Raw genomic sequence first — 20,778 nt, 5'->3', positions numbered from 1 at the left:
CACTCATGAGTCAAGCTTCTTCTTTTCCTTTTGGAAGATCATTATCTGTTATTTCCAAGTTTGACAGTGTCAGAGTCAAGGGTGCTATAGTCATCTGCATGTTTAGAAGGACAGGCCTCCATGCAGAGAACATGTCTAAAATAACAAGGGCATGCGCAGAGTTCCAGCATCTAGGTCATCTGAAGAAAGTCCAACTGGAAATTGACAAATGGTCTCCATAAGGCCAGGTTGGAGGCTGTGCTTGTCTTCTCCTTCTGTCTCACACTGTTCTGTTGAAAAGTTGGGATTTGCAGGGAGGACCCAGGTGTTCGGGGACCAGCGCTGGGTCGGGGTCTCCCACCCTGCTGTGTCTTGTCTCCACAGCAGGGAGAAGCCTAAGGAGACACCTGGAGCAAGGGGATCAACTCACAGTCAGGTCTTCAGCCACTGCAGTTTCCAGCTTGGTATAGTGACATAGTAAACTGAAAATGGTTTGATGTCATATGCTGGTCCAAGCACAGGAGCCGATCTGCTGGGAGTTGAGCTGTCCATGAAGGACATTTCCTGGAAATGAAAACTATCCGGTTCGTTTCCTGCCACACGCTGGTGGCCCAACATGCCAAAAGTCTAATGACCCAAATTGTTGAAACATACACAATAAATACTGTGCTCTGAAAAAGAGATAATATTGCCTTTTCTGTCCTCTATGGAACAATTCTCCATTCAGCGTTTAAAAAGATCAAATATAGCCCCAGCCAGTACTGAGGGAATGACATAATGCCAGTTTGACCAGATTTCCCTGTTTAGAAAGTTGCGATCTTATAAAATCTGGCATTTAAGAGAAGCGGAAATGACCTTCATTCTTCCTGGAAGCACATTGCATTGTTGTGCTGTGTTGGCAAAAATACAACTCACAAAGAGTGGATTACAGTAGTACAGAACTTTGTTTCAGATACAGGACAAAATCATTGTCTCCCCAAGCAATATTGACACAGATTTACAAACTTTTATTCCTGTTCTTCTGCTACAGGCCTGTGTAGAGTCTTCCCATCTATTCATTGGAACCTATGCTGGCATTATTTCTTAACTTCAAAAATCCTATTGTATCATCTCATTGATGATACATAAGGGTTGTATTTCTTTTGTATTTCTGCTCAGACCCAGCAAGGAAGACAGATTAGCCTAACTCCTAATGTATTTTTAATCATGTTCAGAATTATAATAGAATCAGAGAATACCAGGCTGGAAGAAACCTCAAGTATCACCTGGTCCAACTTTTCTTGGCAAAAGCACGGTCTAGACAAGATGGTCCAGCACCCTGTCCAGCTGAGTCTTAAAATTGTCTGATGTTGGGGAATCCAGCACTTCCTTGGAGAGATTATTCCACCTGAGAGATTATTCCATCTTCTTTGCAGCCACCCTCTAAATACCAGAACATGGTGATGAGGTCTCCCCTAAACTTCCTTTTCTCAAGGTTGAACAAGCCCAGTTCCCTCAGTCTTTCCTCATGGCAGCTTCCCACTCCTTTGATCATCTTTGTGGCCTTTCTATGCACCCTCTCCAGCTCATCCACATCTCTTTTGTATAGCAGGGACCAAAACTGAACACAGTATTCCAGGTGTGCCCATAACGGCAGAAGCATTCCTTCCAAAACAAACCAGAATGACCAGATTTGGAGACCAGTTCATCTTCTTGGATTGGGGATTTGAGAGCTGATTGATCACTGATGAACTGTCTGCATTTCAAGTGGGAGTGCTGATGAAATGGGGTAAAGCTAAAGTAACTGAACTTGGTGGTTTGGCAGAGGGACTGCAGCTCCTGTGACCAGCATGAATCCCACCAGCTGCACAGTAGCTCTGTTAAGTGCAGCATTAGTATGCTGCATATAAACCTATAGAGTACTACATACATTGCACGGTGGTGCTGCTGTTCAGCAAAAACTATATCTGTTCCAGTCTTACCAAGATAAAACAAGATCCTGACATTGTGCAAATTTATTGGATTGTGTGTGTATATGCATACGTGTCTACCTATACACAGGGCTGTCAGACAGCACAAGAACCATTAATCTGTCTCTCTTTAGCATCAAGGCTGGTAAGTCAGATAATAAGGTTTTCTTGTGCTGTACCTGCATAGCTTGTATGCATTCCTCTTCAAAACAGATGGTTCAAATCAGCACCAGACAAGTGATAAGCCAGCCCTGGGTATGGTGTGGAAGAATAGCAAATTACCAGGTGTCACAGAGGCACTACAAAAGTCAATTTAGGCAGGCGAAAAGCTCAAAATAGTCTTTATTCTAACCAGAACTGCTTAGCAGAAAACCAACTACAAATGGGGTTTATCCAAAATTATTCAGCACTCCAAAAAGTTTATAAAACACAGGTTCAAATACCAGCTCAGAGTTCAATTACTACACAACCAACTCAAACTCACATCCCAAAACTCCAGCGTGATGATTCAAAATGCACATCTTCCCAGTCTGTGTTGAAGTGAGGACTTTCAAGGCTACCCAGATTGCTTACCAGGTCGGAAAGGTGTCTCGGTCCCCAGGGTCCTTAGATGGGCAGTCTGAGGAGAGTCTTTAACTGCAGTCCAATGGTTCCAAGGAAGACCAACTCAATAGGGATCGCCAGTGGTCTCCATTTATACCCTAACTGAATCTGAGCTGTGGTCATTGTGGTGATGGTCCAGAAACTTCTCTCAATCAAGGTATTCCATTGATCAAAGGCCATGTTTGTCCATAGCGGTCCACTGGCCTAGAAGTTTCTGTTGCTTTTGGAGAAAGAGGAAGGTGGAAGTGCATCTGTCACACCAGGGAAGGAAAGGAACTTTTAAGCTTCTTGTTATGTTAATAAACAGAAAGCACTTAAATAATGCAGAAAACAGCCTTTTGAATTTCAGTTTATAAATGATGGTTGATGGGATGAGAATCACACTTCTGTTCTTGGCGAACTCACAGTTTTCTTGATGCTACATTCCTGACTAAACATCTGAGGTGTAACAGCTGATCTTATTTGTAAAGTTAACCATTGGATAATTATTAAATTATGTTATTGCCTTGTGCCTTTGATAGAATGATATTTTATCATAAACATGGTAGTTTAAGGAAATGGACACTCAAATCTATCTTTGTCACAACTTGACACAGAAAAATACCTTGCATCTGTGGCTACCCAAGGGGTGATACAGTCAAACGCATCCAGGGCCTTTGCCTACTGCCAAGGAGGAATGAGGTTCTGCTATTTATATGTTCCTTAACAATAAAAAAGGTAAATGCTAGATGTTTTGAGGAATGTATTAAGCTTAGATTTCTTAAAGAAGTGACTAGTACAGATGAGATTTGCATGCAATGCTAAACTTGTCGAATATCTTATTTTACTATAAGCTACTTCTAAAAAATCTACTTGCTTGAGGAGGTACATTTATATTGTTCCTCTAATGGAAAAATAAATTGTGGGCCTCTGACAAAGTCTGCTCACTGTGTCCAAGTTAGTCTCTCTCCATCCTTCTGGGAGAGTCTTAATCCCACATTCATGAAGACAAAATTAGTGCTGAAATACTGCAAAGTATTACTAAAAGTAAGTTTAAGCTAGTGCAGATTAAGCCACTTTAAACTGTTACACAAGTTTAAAAAAATTAAAGCTTTTGTGTTTTATGTGTTTATCAGAAATGGCTCATTTGTGAGATATCAAAGCTCTTGGCAATTTTTCACATTACAATCAATACTCTTGCAGAGTCTAAAAAAAAAAAAAAAGTTGGCCTCATTGGTGGTGAAATCTATAATCAAAGGATAAAAATTATCAGGAACCTTTAACATCCAGTGAAGGCAAAAGTGAAGGAATTCACCATTTGATGATCTGTTGATGATATGTTAACTCTAGCTGCTTATCTCATTTCTGGACTCATGCTTCAATAGCTTGTATGTAGTTGTCATTAAAGTCATCATGCTGCTTTTCATGGTACAGAATATATACATTATTCATGGTTTAGCAGGTGTTTTTCACTCATGTTTTGGTGTCATCTTCTCCCCCACTCCAAGTCTTAAAGTATCAAGAAAACTTTCTCACTGCAACATCACTGTTCAAGCTTCTGTTTACCACCACAGTGCCTTCAGATGGAGCTATTTCTTTATCTTGCCTTGTTAGGAGACAGAATGAGAAACCAAGGTAAGATCAGTGTAACTCTTCAACTTTTTCTTTCTTTTATTTTTTTTTAATCAGTAAGCATAATGATACATTTTTGTAACTCAATATGTCAATACTAGCTATCCTTTTGCCTAACTAAAAAACCCCACATATGGTGCGTGCATATAGCTGGTACATAAATATGCTTCTGGTCACATAAACAAGATTTAAGCTCTCCTGTTATCTTTGAAACACACTAAGAACATATTTAAAACTTATTTAACTGAAAGAATTAAGCAACTACCTGTCTTGACAGAAGTGAGGCATATGTGATGCTTTATAAATAAGTAAGTCAGGGTCCTCGTATCACAGTATTTTAAATGCTTTTTCATACTGCATGGATTTCAGGTATCCATGTATGTTGAATTTCACCTTGTTGTTGCCCTGTCTTTCGGTCTCATAAAATCCAGGCACAGTTCTTCTGACAGCTCACGGCCTTACCAGCCTGTCTAACAGCATCATCAGCAAAGTTTCTAATTTCAGTCTTCACCCCCTTTTTTCTCAGGGCTACATTTAAGAATGTACCAGGTCGCCCAGGTCCCAGCACTAATCTCTGCAGAAATGTATTCGTGACTGCTCTCCATTGCACAGGTTAACTATTAACTTGTACTCCACCATTTATCAGACTTTACTGTTAAATCAGTCTTTTAGGCTTAATGCTTCTTTTAAGGCTTAAGGTTTCTTTTAAAAGCCTTTAGGGGACTTGGTGAGAAGTCTTCTGGAAATCCTGTAGACTAGATTAACTAGATCTTCTTTGTTTACTGATCCCTTTAAAGTAATATCAACAGACTCAAAAGGTTTTAAAAAGCCTTTCCCACATAAAGTAAACAAAACCAAAGTTTGCATTGCACTTAAAATATGTGTGGAATATGAGGCAATGCAGTAGCAAGTGGTTACCATGGATGATATGTAATCCAAAAATCACTGTTCAGGAAGCTGGGTCACCTATGCTGGGTTAATTACTTCTAATAAAAGGCTTTATGTATTAGTAAAGCTTCAGCCTTTGGACTAATTAATTTTGCGTGCTGTGTAATAATAACTCTACCTAATAAATACAGAGTTAATGGTCAGTAAGGATTTCTTATTCTGTGGAGGCAATCTGTAAATATATTATAGTAATGTGATAAACACTTCAAATATATGTAAACTGTTTTTGGCATTCCACATAATGCAAATATATACACGAGCACTTAATTAAATGTATGAATTATGTATTTTCCAGTACCTTCCATTCTATGTGCTTTGTGATCTACCCCATATGAGGCTGGTGATTGTTTTTCTCAGCTCAGATCCCTTTTATCCCAGATGTTGGGAAGCTAACACTGGAATGACAGTTTTGAAGGTAAACTTGATATGTACTTTCTTTAAGAATACCTTCTTTCTTAATAAATTAAGGAAAATAATCCTTTCACACATCTTTAGTGTATGTCTGTAACGTGACATTTTCCCTTACAGCCTTGTAATTTTATATCTTGGCTCTTAAAACTTTTCTCAGTTCAAATCTACTTAGAACTACAATGGCAGTAACAACATTTTAATTACCATCTTGTTTTTAACCCTTGTTTAGCTTGTCTTCCATTGCATCAAATTTTAGTTCTCTGACCTAGGCATAGGTCTGTTTGTCCTGTGCATGATCTGAATAAAATCTTTGGTGTAGCAAATGAAAAAATTTAAGTGAGAATAAAATTGAAAGGAAAGAGTGTGATGTGCTTTGCCCATTGTTTATCATGAGGGAAAACTTTAATCTGGAACTGTGATAGAACATTCTGTATTTACATGTAGTGTTAGTGAGAGGTGTAATAAGAAGGTACAGCGAGAATTTATTCCTCTTTCATTTGAAGCAGGTGTACGCTTATGTAACTTCAAAAACATTTTCGCAAGTGCTTCTTCAGAAAACAGATAGAATCACTGATTTTTATTTTGTGGAATTTTTGCCTATCAAACTACTTAGAGTAGTTTGTTTAGAATTAAGTTTCTTATAAAACTACAGGTACTGAAGTGCCTCTGTATTAGATGTTAGAATGCTGAAAAAAATACTATTTTTTCTAGTTGAGAGACTGTAGTGCTGGACTTATAGACTTATAGACTATACTGTGACTCTGGTGAGCCTTCTGAATCACAGGGATCATTTGTACCAGTAAAAGCCTGAGTTACATTTCTGTTATCTTGGTATCTCTGAAATTGAAGAAGAGGCTCTATTATGATGGTCTTTTCTAATAAAGGATCTGATCACAGTTAACTGAAATAAGACTAACATTTCTTAGCCAGGAGAAAGAGTCATCAGGGCACCCGACGATGTATTTCGTATGCGTCACTGTACAATTGCCATCTAGTAAGATTAACGCTATGTTGCCCAAAAACCACCCTGCTCCCCAACAGATGTATTAAACACAATTTTCATTGCTAGTCAGGAAGAAAGAAAAGTAACCCAGACTGGCTTGTTCCTTTGCAGTCTCCCTAGTCTAAGCTAAAACGTTTATAACTTTGCAAATTAATTGTAGGCTTCCTTATACCATTAATTGTGTCCACAGCATCTATTTAAATACTGGTAAATTTTTTGTATCTGCATTAATAAGTTGGGTGTGTATCATCTCAAGCTTTAGCTAAGAGGAACTTCCACATATTCTGTGGGTTCTCATATAAGTTATGTAATGTTGAGTTCTGGGCACAAATACTTAGAATGGAATGACGTGCAGAGCCATAAAATGCTACACGGATGGTAGTGATGTGTGAAAATAATGCAAATGGCTTGGATTAATGGTGGTGAATAGAGGTAATTACTGCCGGAAAGCTTGAAAGCTGTTGAGCATCAGTGGAGAGATTTGTGCAGTGTGGGTGGAGTCCTTTATACTGAAGCTTCTGTGCTGAGAGAGACGGAAACTTTTTTTTCCGTGGTAACATATCATTGGTGTGATAATTTTACGGGTTAAAGTTTGAAACACTTACTGATAAAGATCCCGGCATCTCAGAATTATTTGTTAGTTATGATGGGGACCATGATGATGTGAATGCTAACCACTAACTCACCAGAATAGATTAGTATGCTACAAAGACCTTTGCTAAGAGAGCACAGTCTGCACAGAATTACTCCTTCAGCTATGTAGGTTGGCTTGAAGGCCAAGACAAGTTTCCTCAGTTACCCCTTAGCTTCGCAGGATCAGACCTGAGCTGAATACTAAATCACAAGCTATGCCCTGCCCGTTGTGAGCTGTAAGAGTTACCCATATTTATGAAAAGAGGCAACAATAAATTAAAACTAATATGACTTAGGAAAATACTGGAGGTAGGTAGTGTCACAGGTTTTATATCTAACACATTTTAATTTACTTTACATTCATACAGTATGTTTCTGGAGTCTACATTTGATAAGTTGTCAGCATTTGAAGGTTTTATTAAAATTTACACCTTCAAAAAAATTGCTATTTGGAATTTTGAACCTTCAGAAAGAAGTAGTGTATATCTACAAAGTTTGATATCCCATATTGGCGATGTGAATTAAACTCCTACTGCATTAATCCTGTTTCGTACTCTGCCACAGATATTTTATGTGAACACAATATACAAATAGAAATACAATATTTTAAAATATAAATTAAAATTTTTAAAATATAATTTCAGTACACGTTGTGTGACAGATTATATTGGATGCCATTTTTGGAAATAATTCCATAGTTTACCAGGGGAAAAATACAATAAGCAGAGATACTCGCGTCCTTTGCATTCTGTAGAAGTTAGTGGTGCAGCGTGCTGGTTTTCTCCTTAAGCCGCAGTTGTGCTGTGGCAAGGGATAATCCCGTTTGGTAACTGACACAAGGTAAGTGTTTTTCCTTTCTCCGAACGGGCTGCTCAGCACTTCGAAGTTTCGCTGTGCCCGGGATGCTCCCGGGTCAGTCCCTCTCATGAGTCACACACCGATACTGCGGGGCCCCGGCGCTCCGCTCCGCTCCGCTCCGCTCCGCCCGGCGCCGCCCCGGCCGCCCCACAGCAGCGCTGCCCCGGGCGGCAGAGCCGCCGCTCCCGCCGCCGTCCGGCCGCGCCCGCCGGGGTTCCGCCGGCCGGAAGCTCCCGCCTCCGCGGGCGAAGGCCGCTCGGCCGCCGCAGGTGAGGCCGCCGGGGCGGGGCGGCGCAGGTGCAGGTGGGGAGCGGGGCAGCCGCGGAGCACGTTCCCGGGACGGGCTCCCCGCGCGCTCTCCGGCGGGATCGCCCCTTTTGCTCCGCCGGGTGCCCTTCGGACTCTGCGGCAGCTCCTGCCGTCGGGTGAATGCGAGCCGGCCGAGCGGCGCCGGGCAGCGCCTGAGGCCGGGCCGAGCGCCAGCCATGTCGAGGAGCGCCGGCTCGGAGGGCGGGCAGCCCGGCCGGTCCCTGCCGCCCCGCGGGGCCGGCCCTGGCTCGCCGCTCCCGCGGGACGCGGAGCCCGGCGCCGCCGCCCCCTTGCCGCCGCCCCCGCTCCCGCTGCAGCCGCCTTTCGGGCCCGACGCCTGCCCCGGGCAGGGCAGCCCCGGCCCGAGCGGGCCGGCCGAGCTCAAGCCGGTGCGGCGGTTCATCCCGGACTCCTGGAAGAACTTCTTCAAGGGGAGGCGCAACCACGGCTCCAGCTGGGACAGCACGGCCTCCGACATCAGGTACATCTCGGACGGGGTAGAATGCTCGCCGCCGGCCTCCCCGGCCCCCCTGCAGCCGAAGCCCAGGTCGGTGCCCGGCTCCTACAAGGATCCGTACGGAGGATCGGGCGGGAGCTACAACTCGCGGAAGGAGGCCGAAGCCATGCTGTCCGGGGACCCCTTCAGCTCGCTGGAGCACCGCGCTGCCACCGGGCAGACGTACAGTGAGCGGGTGGAAGCCTACAACCAGCGGTACGCCTACATGAAGTCCTGGGCCGGCCTGCTCAGGATCCTCGGTGTGGCGGAGCTGCTGCTGGGCGCCGCCGTCTTCGCCTGCGTCACGGCCTACGTGCACAAGGATAACGAGTGGTACAACATGTTCGGGTACTCGCAGCCCTACGGCTACGGGCCCAGCAGCACCTATGGAGGCTACTCCTACAGCGGACCCAAAACGCCTTTTGTCCTGGTGGTGGCGGGAATGGCGTGGATCGTCACGATAGTGCTGCTGGTGCTGGGCATGTCGATGTACTACCGGACGATCCTCCTGGATTCCAACTGGTGGCCTCTGACTGAGTTCGGAATTAATGTGGCCTTGTTCATCCTGTACATGTCGGCTGCCATAGTGTATGTGAACGATACCAACCGAGGCGGGCTCTGCTATTACCAGTTGTTCAAGACGCCGATAAATTCATCTTTTTGCCGTGTGGAGGGAGGTCAGACAGCAGCAATCATCTTCTTGTTTGTCACAATGATCATCTATCTAATTGGTGCTATGGTGTCTCTGAAGCTGTGGAGGCATGAGGAAGCCAGGAAGCACAGGCAGTTGATGGAACAGGAGGTAAGTCGTTAGTTACATTTGGTATCTGCTGGGTATGGTGTGGCCAGGAGCGAAAGACAGTGTTATATCCAGTGTCTTATAAAGCCATAGCATTGTTTTGGTTGAAAGACACACTTAAGGTCATAAAGTTCAACTGTAACCCAACTCCGGCACTAAACCATGTCCCTAAGAGCCTCATTTATACATCTTTTAAACCCCTCCAGGGATGGTGACTGCACCACTTCCCAGGGCTGCCTGTCCCACCACTCTGCAGCAGGTCCACAGCCTGTAAGGGACAACTTTCACTAGTCTTAACAATATTTGAGATTGCCAAACGAAAGGCGTTCTTAAGATGTCTGATCTAAATTCTTGGACTTTTTTTTTTTAAATTCACTTCGGTGAGGAGCTGGCTCTGTTCTCATTGTAATTCTTAGCTCTCTTCCTGCGTCAGCTGATGAACTACTTCCTGGTGTGTGTTTTCCAAACAAAGGAAGAAATGAACAAGGCACCTGTTCAGTGGGATTAGGTTTAAAGCCACCTAGCATTTATATGAAGACTGCACTTTCAGCACATTAACTGCTACTGTGCTGACCATAAGAACATGAAATACTTATTGTTACTATGCGAGCAAAACTGCAAGCTACTTCTTTAGGTCTTCCAAGCTTTCTTTACAATAGTTATCAGAAAATAACAGTAACAACAGAGTTGGTGTCTCGGATTTCAGTCAATGTCATCTTTTTCACATTAAGTATTTTGCATTGCTGCTGGCTTTGCCCTTACTGAAAGCATTTAATGCTCACCTGGTCAATGGCTAGTAACTACTCTAACTAGTAGAGACTTATCACTCTCAACTAAAGAATTCAAAGTAGTTTGTGTTAAACCTCCTTCACGTGAAAACACCACCAAAAAAACCTTTAAAAAAGTTAATAACACTTAATGTGGCACAAAAAATAGTGTATGTGAAGCCTACATAAGCCTAACTTACAGACAGGTCAACATTTAAGTGATTTTAGTAGGAGAGAGCACATTTAAACCTGCCATTTTCTCGGCTCTGTGACTGCAGTCTGATTTGCAGAATTTTCATGTAACAGTGGTTTCCATTCCACCACCTTGCATAAAACCAAGATTCCGCTTTGGAAAACCACATTGCAGCTCTTCGATACATGTATTTTAACCAACTTTTAATATGTCCTGCAAGAATGAGGCGATTGCTGGAGTTGTCCAGAAGGTGTTCGCTTTTCCCTGTTACTATCCATGGTCTTTTATTGCAGTTATTTAATATTCCTGAAAGGAATATGTTTATAGGAGAGGTTAGGCTCTGGAGAGTGCTGTACAAAACAGCTTCTGGTTGAGCAACTGATCGGTGTGCTGTTGTGTTCTCTACGCAGTGAACTGGGCTGCACCATGTCCGTGAGATAATACAACCTGGAATGTGAAATAATAAAGGAGACTGGGAAGCAGATGGGGTATTTCCTGAAAGCTATTCCTTACAGCTATGCTCTAGCAGATCCTGTTGTTGTTCTGGGGTTTGGGTGGTTGTTTTCTTTCCACGGTTCTTAAACAGTCTTCAGATTCATTGATCTGAAAATATTCCTTATGCTAAATTTCTTCATGCCTGAATACAAATATAATTCTATGTACAGCATGATTTTGAAAAAGTTTAGATTTTAAGAGTCTGTGCATTTGCATATTATTTTTGCTGAAAATAAAACTTATGGCTCTTTCCATTTTTAATAGATGAAAACACAGTCATCTTTTCCAGAAAACAAGGTAGGAAATAGGAATTTATTTTTCTGTTTACTGATATTTCCAAATGGTTGCTATTTTTCTTGTGACTGTTTTAATCAAACAATCTATTTATTTACTTATTTGGCTTGGAAGAGATTAGCTTTAATTCTTTAATGTAGTCCATACAACAGTTTCCTACTTAGAAGATTTGGAAGAAGCTTGTAAAGTTACTACTAGTTAGGCTAGGTTATAACATTTCCTGTAAATAGCAAATCTGATGACTGCCTCTGTGTGCGCTCATACTCTCTTTCACGAAGTGACAAGTTCTGTAGCATTTATCACAGAGCTGGGCAGACATGGTTGGAAGCACAGGTCATCTGTTATGTTGTAGGTTTCAGAAACTCTCTTTCCTCCTGGCTCTCTACTGACTTTGGAGGAGAGTCCATGGGAGCACGGAAGCAGAAGTAGGTGCTCCGTGAGTTGGGCTTGTTCCTGTGTCTCTGAGGCTGCTCCAAAGATCTCCTTAACACTTTGGATGTATCAGCAGTTTTAGTGCTTCTGCTGCACAAAGATGTGGTTGCATAAACTGCAAGGATTGTATAGGGTCTTAACAGCAGACGTTGATGATTCTCAGATAATTTATAGTGTTTTTGTTTCAGCTTTAAATATCTCATGATCGATACCTTGAATTGCTCTGTTGCTTCAGTACTGGATCAGGATCCTTTTTTATGTTTTCCTACAAGACTCCCTGTGCTTTTATTTTTGGATCAAGGGATAAATTGTGCAATAGGAAACAAGGGGGAAAGGGAACTCCAGAGAACTGAGTGACTCATGTTCATTCACATGGATATCCAAGGAAACTTCTTTGAACTATTTTTTAAGACATACAAGGCATTCCAAGCCCAAAGAAGTATTTACCTGTCACTGATACCACTGCTAGGACAAACTGAAACTGGATACTGTATGAGAAACATTACTCTAACTCTTTACTAATTTTCTAATTACAATAAGGGTTGTAAGAAATACCTGTGATTTGCTTCTGCTGTTGCTCAGTGCTTGTATATTTGTATTCAAATGAGCTGGGTATTTTGTGGTTTATGTATATTGTATTTTAAGTCAAACCATTATCATTAAGAACTATTTTCTTTTCTTTTAAAACAGTATGAAAGTGATGACAGAGCAAGAGAAGAGGTCACTTACAGGCAACTTAAATCAGTGGGAAGAAAACCCGAACTCCTTAACGGTCATATACCTGCAGGCCACATTCCTAAACCCATAGTGATGCCAGACTACCTAGCGTAAGTGACTTGACTTCGATGAACAAACTCAGTGGAGAATACTTGAATGATGGTTTTGACTCATCATTTCTCATATATACGCTCATGGTTACTCTGCCATGCATGTGCTATGGGAACTCATAATTCTTTATTAATTTAATGTTTAAAATAGAGAGCATGGAGGCTGGCATCAATGGCATAGCACTAGTAATATAAATAAAGAAATCTTAAATTTAAAAAAAACCCCACAAACCTCAAATGTTGAAGTAGAATATCATAATCTAGCAAGTACAATAACTGCCAAAGGAAGAGAAGACCACCACGCAAACAATTAAGAAAATAATAAAATACATGGGAAATCATTTGTCTTTTTGGACCCTGAAATTTGACTACTTTTGTACTTTCTGCGTGCTAAATCTATAACAGGCTCCCTTTTAAAGGACAGGCCTTTCCATAGTGAAAAGTATAATATTATAAATTAATTTTTATACTGTTTAACACAGACTGGGGCACAAACTGAGAACACAGGAGCTTCCACTGGAATATTATGAAAATCTTTTTTACTGTGAGGGTTAGCACAGGTTGCCCAGCAAGATTATGGAGTCTCCATCCTTGGAGATATTCAAAAGCTGCCTGGACATGGTCCTGGGCAACCAGCTGTAGGTGGCCCTGTTTGAGCAGGGGTGCTGGACCAGATGACGTCTGGATGCCCCCTCCAACCTCAACCATTCTGTCATTGTGTAATTTTGTGATTTCAGTTCTTTGCATATGTCAAAGATTTGATTGCAGGATGACAATAAACCGTGGCAGATTTTTTGTTAACCCTCTCTCTCCCCTCTTTAGCCCCTCTCCCCCGGCTTCCCACTACGGATTGGAAATCAAAAGAATGACAGAGAGGAAGAGTTGGAAAAAAATTTAAAATGTTTTACTAATGCTACTAATAAAATAGAGAAAATAATACAAAATATACAAAACCAATCTTGAAAATCCCGGCAACTGGTCCGGCAGATGTCAGGCCGGCACCCAGAAGTCCTGGACGGGACTTTGCAGCCAACTGGAACTAGATTCAGGCTGTCACTAGGCCTCAGTTTGCCGGGATGACTCGCAAGGTCTTCTCCTAATGCTGGCCATAAGGAAAAAGGGACAAGATCCTCGTGATCTCCCACTTTTATATGAAGTATCACGTGAATGGGATGGAATACTCAGTTGGTCAGTTTCAGTCACCTGTTTCAGTTCACCCCTCTCCTGGGACATGCATCCTTATCACCGACCTTGCATTCCATTGTTATGTCTACCAAAACGTGTATCTAGCTTTCTGAAAAGTGCAGTTAGTAAGAAGACTTTAGCTGACAGGAAAATTCACTAAAAGAGAAACTTGTTTTTAACAAAACCAGGACAACATACATGCAAATTCAAGCAGGTTATGAGATTAGCAAACAACACAGAAATACACTATCAAGGTGAATGGTTCATGTTTTTCTTGAAGTCCTATCCCTAAAACTAGTCCTTGGAAACTGTTTTTGTTTTTTTTTTAAGGAAATACCCAGCAATTCAAACAAATGAAATGCGAGACCGATACAAAGCGGTATTCAATGATCAGTTTGCGGAGTATAAAGAACTGTCGGTGGAAGTTCATGCGGTATTGAAAAAGTTTGATGAGCTGGATACGTTGATGAGACAGCTTCCTCACCATCCTGAAAGTGTATATGTAAGTACCTGTGAAATGGGGTCATGGAAAACAGGTGTGATATTAGGCAGTTTCTGACTGTCTTTATCTAGGGCACAATGTCCTGTAATGCTGGCAGTGACTTGGTGGGAGAGAAAGTTTCTCCAAATAGGTTGTTTCTTGCTTGGTCATGGATCAAGGATACCAAGTTGCAATTAAGTTGTACACATGTTTTTCTGGTTGGTTTGGGTTTTTTTCATGCTAGTAGCTTTCAAGTTTGAGTTACAGTTATTTTAGTTTTACTGTTTCTCAAGTACAAGATTCACAGCTAAAATTTTACAACCAGAATGGATTGATCAAATGAGAGTTTTACTTCTGATGAGTATCTTGTAGAATTTACATGAAGATATAAAGCACACTCAAGGTAGTTAAAAATGTGTGTTCTCTTTCATTAGGAACAGGAAAGAATATCGAAAGTTCTGCAAGAATACAGGAAGAAGAAAAATGTGAGTGTTTTCAGCTTTACACTGCTAGTGAATCTAATAAATAGCAAGGAGAGTGTGAATAGCCAACATGTCTGATGCAAGGTTCATCTTCTGAGGCAGTCCCATCTCTTAGCATTCTGCATTGAGAAGACTGGTTATTTTTTGGCATCTAGGTCATTTATATTCACCGATCAACACAGCCAACAGATAACAGAAAACATAGTCTTGAAAATAAGTTTGTATTTTCTTTGTGGCATAGAACTTTGCAAGACTCTCAAAAGTAATTTTCAGTGTAATCCAAGAGGTTTCACTCATTTTTAAATGAGGGCAGTAAATGGAATATGTATTCCATTGAAAACAACAAATTACAACCCCCTGTTTTCATGGAATTCAGATTTTATGTCCATGTTAGTTAAACTTCATTACTTTTTGAGGAGAGTGACTTATTAGACATACCACAACACATTTATAAAATCTAAATTACTTAGTATGATGTCATTTATGTTTGCAGACTTCTGTTTAAGAACAGCTCTGTTTACTACGTAACTACAGTATATAAAAGCAGAAAATCTTCTTCCAGCCTTTTATGAAGGAAGGGGAAGAGGGAAATAAGAAATTGTGGCTAGGGAAAAAGAGTGTGATTTTGGAGAATATTTACATGCTGTCCTTCATCAAGAACATAATTGATGATAGAGTATTCTTGGAAGAGTCTGAAAGTGTAATATATTAATGTAAAGATGTTTGTATTTTTGGCAGGATCCTGCATTTCTGGAGAAAAAGGAGCGTTGTGAATACCTAAAGAATAAGCTTTCTCACATAAAACAACGAATTCAGGACTATGATAAAGTTATGAATTGGAATGTGGAAACTTAGCTGTGCCTTCACTTCGGGGATACTGTTTTCTATTTTGTAAATCGATATGCATATTTTAAACTATTTATTTACTCTCAGAACAGTACACCTATGGGGATTGCTTAAACACTTTCACTTACTTAGATGTTGTACATTAGTGGTAAGTTTTGTATGCAGATCCAATTTTAAACCAATGTAATGAAGTTATCGGATAAGTTTAGAAAACCTGGGCTAATGTTCTGCTTTTATTAGACAGTATACAACCTGGCCTCTTAAATATGAATACTTTATTTCAAAGTATTGTGTTTGCAAAATTGCAAAGCCCATCAGAGAAAGCAGCTCCAAATTCCGCATCAAAAGTTTGCACAGAAATGTCATTAACGATTTCAGATTTTGTAGGTGAGAATAGTATCAGAAAGAGCTGGCCTGTTGTTTCTGTCTGGGATTTGGTGCAGTGTTTAATTATATTGAATAGTTTTGGCAAGTTGAACATTAGTTTCATAAGACTTTTTGTATTGTATTTCCAAATGCTCTGCTGTATGTCAGAAATTATCTGGAATTTCACCCATCAAGAGATGCAAAATAACTGGGCAGGGGTTGGAGAGGGTTGGTGGTGTTGGGGTTTTGGTTTTGTTTTGTTTTTTCTTCCTCTCTTTAGAGGTGATACAAGCAATTTTTACATGGCCCTAATGGAATAGAGGTACAGGATAAGACTCATGTTTAGTGTTCCATTGGTGTTGCTTGAGGACAGTATGATCTGCGTACCTTTTCTGGGTCAACTTAGTAAGAATCCATGGGTTTAAAGGCAAAATACTTTATTTTTCATCAGCAAGTAACAGGACGGTTTGTCTAGGCAGCAGCTGTTCGTGAACTTGGCATTCAGAGAGTAAGTACAGTAAAATTAATTCTCATTCAAAGTATAAATTATTAGTATCCTTTATAAGGCCAGGTAAAATGTTTTTATAGACATGCTTTCCAGAGCATATCTGCATAAATTCAATATACATTTTTATATTTTGTATTGGGGATACGTTTGTATATGCAAATGTTTTCATAAGCCAGTAAATTTTCTCCTTGTATCCTTTTTTCACATCTTTACTTTTTCTACTTACTAAAATTTTTGGAAGCACTGATAGTTTCTTTTTACAGTTTTCTACAACTGCAATTTGTCTGTTCCAAAACGTATTGTAATTTCAAAAAAAAACAGAACAAAACCAAAAAACACCAGTATAGCCATTTTGTTCTATTTCTTATACAGGCATTTTGTTAAAAAAGGTGCTCTGATTAAGGTTATTTCACATTTTTCTTAGCGATCATTTTTTCTTTAAAGGAAAGTTTTCAACATTTACCTTAATTTAAAGACAAGACATCAGGAAAGCTGTTTCCAGTTTAGAACAGTGTTGGTAGTACCACCTCTGTTCTTCGGTACTGGAAATGCACTAATATACCTCGCTCTGGCAGTTCTGTGCCTTCTGATTTTGAGCCCTTACCATTCACACTGCAATCCTAATGGCTACAAACCCACTTTTGTTGACATTCCAATTTTATCAGCCACTTAATTCCAAGAGTTTTAGTGGATGAAGTAAATAACACAAGACACCATGGGAACACTGAGAGAACTTGAAAACTTGGCAGCTCTTCATTTGAAAGCCTTCAGTCTCATCTACCTGGAAGGTGTCTCAATATTTTCATCAGCCTGAAATCAGATGACAGTCAGTGCATTCCCTTGTTCTCCCTCTCTTTTCAGGTGACTCTCCCTTTCTGGTTCAGGTTTCTATTCTTTTCAGAGAAGAGGAAACCTCTCTACCTTATGAAGGACCTGGGTGGGACAAGTGTTTTATACCTGCTGTGCTGTATACTTTTTAAACTTTTCTTTGTAAGAGAGGTCCTTGTCCAAATCCCTGCAAGCTAAGCCTCTCACTGTACACACAGGTTTCTCATTTTTGATCTGTGGCAGTTCTGGGCCTTGCATCAGTAGCAGGAAAAGAAGATTAATCCAAGCTGAAGGATCAGCTGATGTTTATAAAGTGCTAAAAAGAAGCTGACTGATTTTCTTCAGACGATTCACAGTCTGCACCCTTAGTAGGCCTTCCTCCTTCAGGACAGAGTCCAGCTCCAGGCTTTTTTTGACAGTGGTCTGAGTTTCAGTCTCTGAGAAGCTGGCTCCTGGGCCCTCGGACTGCACCTGCACAGCCTCTGCAGAACCATTGTGTTTTTCCTTTCCTGTGAAGTTTCCACAAGTGGGCTGGGAACAGCAGACATCATGCCTGTGCCTGGAACAAGGAAATAAACCAAGCAGAGACAGCTGTGTGTGGATCGCTCCACACTTCCCAGCAAGCTGCCGCAGCTGTCACTGGATGGATTTTCCAAAAGTGAAGGAGAGAAGATAACATATGAACACTCCCTTCTGCCAGCCTTTTGGGTTTCCAATAGGATTGATGCAGTGCATGGCAGTGGGGCATGCTGAGCATGGAGCTCCAGGAGAAGGCATTTACCTTTGTGGCTTAAATCCAGCAGGACAACACATCATGACCATTATAGTAAATTACTTGCTCAGTCCTGGATCTGTTACGGACCTCAGCACTGCTTTTGCTGCATACAGTTGGTGAGCTTGTTTTGCTTTAACCTGTCAATGGGAGACTGAAAAGGTCTCAGAACATGCCGAAGAAAAATCACTAGTCTAAGAAACATTTTTGATCTCTTGGAGAAACTGAGATTAACAAAATAGCAATTAACGGCTGGGAGTCGAAGCCAGTCAAATGCAGGACAGAAATTTGGAAGAAACTCAGTGAGAAACAGTTACAATCAGAACTATTGGGGGAAGTGGTTTGTTGGTATCCTTAAAAACTAGAAGGTATACTTCAGACAAAACTGAAGTTTTTAGATGATTGTCACCTTGGTCTCTCTAGTCTCAGTTCTGTGCATCTGCATTGTTGAATGTATGTGTAAACAGGCTGCTGTGCAGTCTTACTCATGACTGGGTTTTTGCAGAAGATAGTTAACATTTATTTTAATCTTACCAAGTAATATTGCCCTACAGCAGACGGCATACAGCATCCACTTTCAATTACAGCCTGTCCTCTGACACTGAGTGTGTATAACAAGAACATTTATCCTTCAGTCTTCCTCCTAGAAAATGCCTGCCTGGCTCCACAGACCTACAAAGGGAAGTCCAAGAGACTTACAGTTTCCAGGAATATAATAGTTTTCAAACTGGTGTTGAATAGATCAATAAAAGGGGGTTTTTTTGGTCTTGACAAACAGCTGGATATTCTTGATCAAGATAACTATGGCAACATCTGCATACTCTTTGCTAACCTGTATATTTTTGCAGGGCAGATAAAGCAGCGCCTCCCATGTAACCAAAAGTTGGTATTGCATAGTAGGGTGGAGTAGCTTTCATGACAGTGTATCAACTGAAAGTACTCGTAGCAATGAAAAACCTAATTGATTTGAAATTGTAGAAGCAGCTATCCAGTATTTAGTTTATTAATCTCAAGATACTGGTGGGGTTTGAAACATTTGGACAATGACAATCTACAAAATGACTATATATCCTGCATTCCTGACCAGCATTAAAATTTGTGGCCTTGATAATAAAAAAATCCCTATTTTGAAAAATGTCTCATTTCTTTCTTCTTCTGTTAAAACTATCAGCTTACAGACAGTTTTCCATTTTGATGTTTTATAAATTGGACTGTTTCCTTCTTAAGACAGGACAGCATGTGATCTAATGGGAGTAGATCAAACTACAACTTTATTTCTGTTCCTAGAAGCAAATCTTGACTACTTAAACGAAAGAACTCCCCTTTTTCCATCCTCAGTAGTTTTCATTGTTCTCCTTCGAAAGATCTTGCATTTTTCCAAGGTATGGTTTAATTGAAAGCTAATTCATTTCTCGTCTATATCCCCCATATTTATAAATTGCTCCTGATAAATGCAACTGGCTGAAGGATACAGAAGTGGGTTTTCCCCACTCCTATTTAATGAAACATTACTGATGTTTAAATGTTTTCTTCCACATTTATTGTCTTACTTGGATGCAGAGTGACACCCCTTAGAAACGGATGCTCGGTAACTTTCCTGTAATTGAAGTGGTCAGACACAGCCTTGGCACACTGCCACTGTAGCCAGGAAAGTTATGATTGCTCTGCAGAGAAATCAGCTAAAACTGTCTCCAGCTTTATTGAGCTAATCCTCACTGTGATGCTTAAGAAACAGAAGCTCGTGGTGATACGAGATGGAACAGTGCTGCTCAGAATTATTTTAGGTAGAAGCAAAACATAATCACATACCATCAAAATACCTGAAACTATTTTGTTACCTCTTTTTGTATTTTGATGTTAATCTGAAAGGATCTCAAACTCTTTCTGCACATGAAAGAGCACACTTTTGCGTTTTTTTTTTTTTTGCTTGCATTGTAGGAAAGCAAACATTTGCAAGCTTTTAAAACTACATGTAATTTTCACCCTAACAAAATAAATAATTTCAGACGTTCGTACAGTTCTAGAATCTGCACTATAATCCTGTTTAGATATAAAGACCTTGTGAAATTACCAGAACATATAAAATGGCTATCATATATTCTTTCATCCTGAAAGACTGTTTAATCCTTACTGTTCCTAAAACAGTTGACTCTGTAGACATCATTGGGTTTTTTTCTCTCACCTATAATTGAGTAGTAATTTTCTGCTACTGTGTGTAGTATTCTGTTCTGGAGATAAATAAAAATTACATATGGGCATGTGTAAAATAAATGTAAGTTGTTTTTTTTTTTTTCACAGCAGATTTCAGATCTTGATAGTTTTTAATGTTTCACAGTTCTGATCCTGATTTTCTAATAACAAGTTTGTTCTGCTAACAAATCTGTCCCTCTGTTTCCTTCTGCTCTTGTGTTTTTTCCCCTGTTGCCTCATGAAGGCAAATCCATCCTATGGCAACAGTTTGTCACCATGTCTTCTTCTCAAGTACTCTGACATTAATCCATACAACTGAAAATGCTTTTCTTCTATTTAAACATATTGTCCTCTAGATTTAACAATGTGAACTAGTTGGTGTTGTAAAGTCCAGAATGTAGGGACCATGCTATGCTTGCTTTGGTATCAACTGGTATATTACTGCAGAATTGTTCATCAGTTTCTGGGCATAACAAACTAAGGGTAGTAGAAGAAAGTTACTGTTATATAGTT

At 40.4% G+C, this 20,778-nt stretch overlaps 1 protein-coding gene across 3 annotated transcripts; it reads left to right on the top strand.

The window, feature by feature from the left end:
- The first annotated feature begins 8,124 nt into the window (after positions 1-8,124).
- Positions 8,125-20,761, top strand: MARVELD2 (MARVEL domain containing 2). Of its 3 annotated transcripts, XR_014186254.1 has the most exons (7): positions 8,125-9,602; positions 11,319-11,351; positions 12,471-12,607; positions 14,123-14,294; positions 14,708-14,758; positions 15,494-16,475; positions 17,522-20,761. XR_014186254.1 is itself a non-coding variant. In XM_082075116.1 (6 exons), exons 1-6 carry the CDS (start codon positions 8,481-8,483, stop codon positions 15,608-15,610), a joined length of 1,632 nt encoding a protein of 543 aa, XP_081931242.1. In that variant the 5' UTR covers positions 8,125-8,480; the 3' UTR covers positions 15,611-20,761. The 3 variants fall into 3 exon arrangements, 2 of the variants coding, with proteins under 2 accessions (XP_081931242.1, XP_081931243.1); XM_082075116.1 differs by having other exon boundaries at positions 15,494-20,761; XM_082075117.1 differs by lacking the exon at positions 11,319-11,351 and having other exon boundaries at positions 15,494-20,761.
- Positions 20,762-20,778: the final 17 nt, after the last annotated feature.

The sequence above is a fragment of the Streptopelia decaocto genome (genome assembly GCF_964273445.1).
Source record: "Streptopelia decaocto genome assembly, chromosome: Z".
NCBI classification, from domain to species: domain Eukaryota; kingdom Metazoa; phylum Chordata; class Aves; order Columbiformes; family Columbidae; genus Streptopelia; species Streptopelia decaocto.
This window is presented reverse-complemented; position numbering and strand designations above follow the sequence as displayed.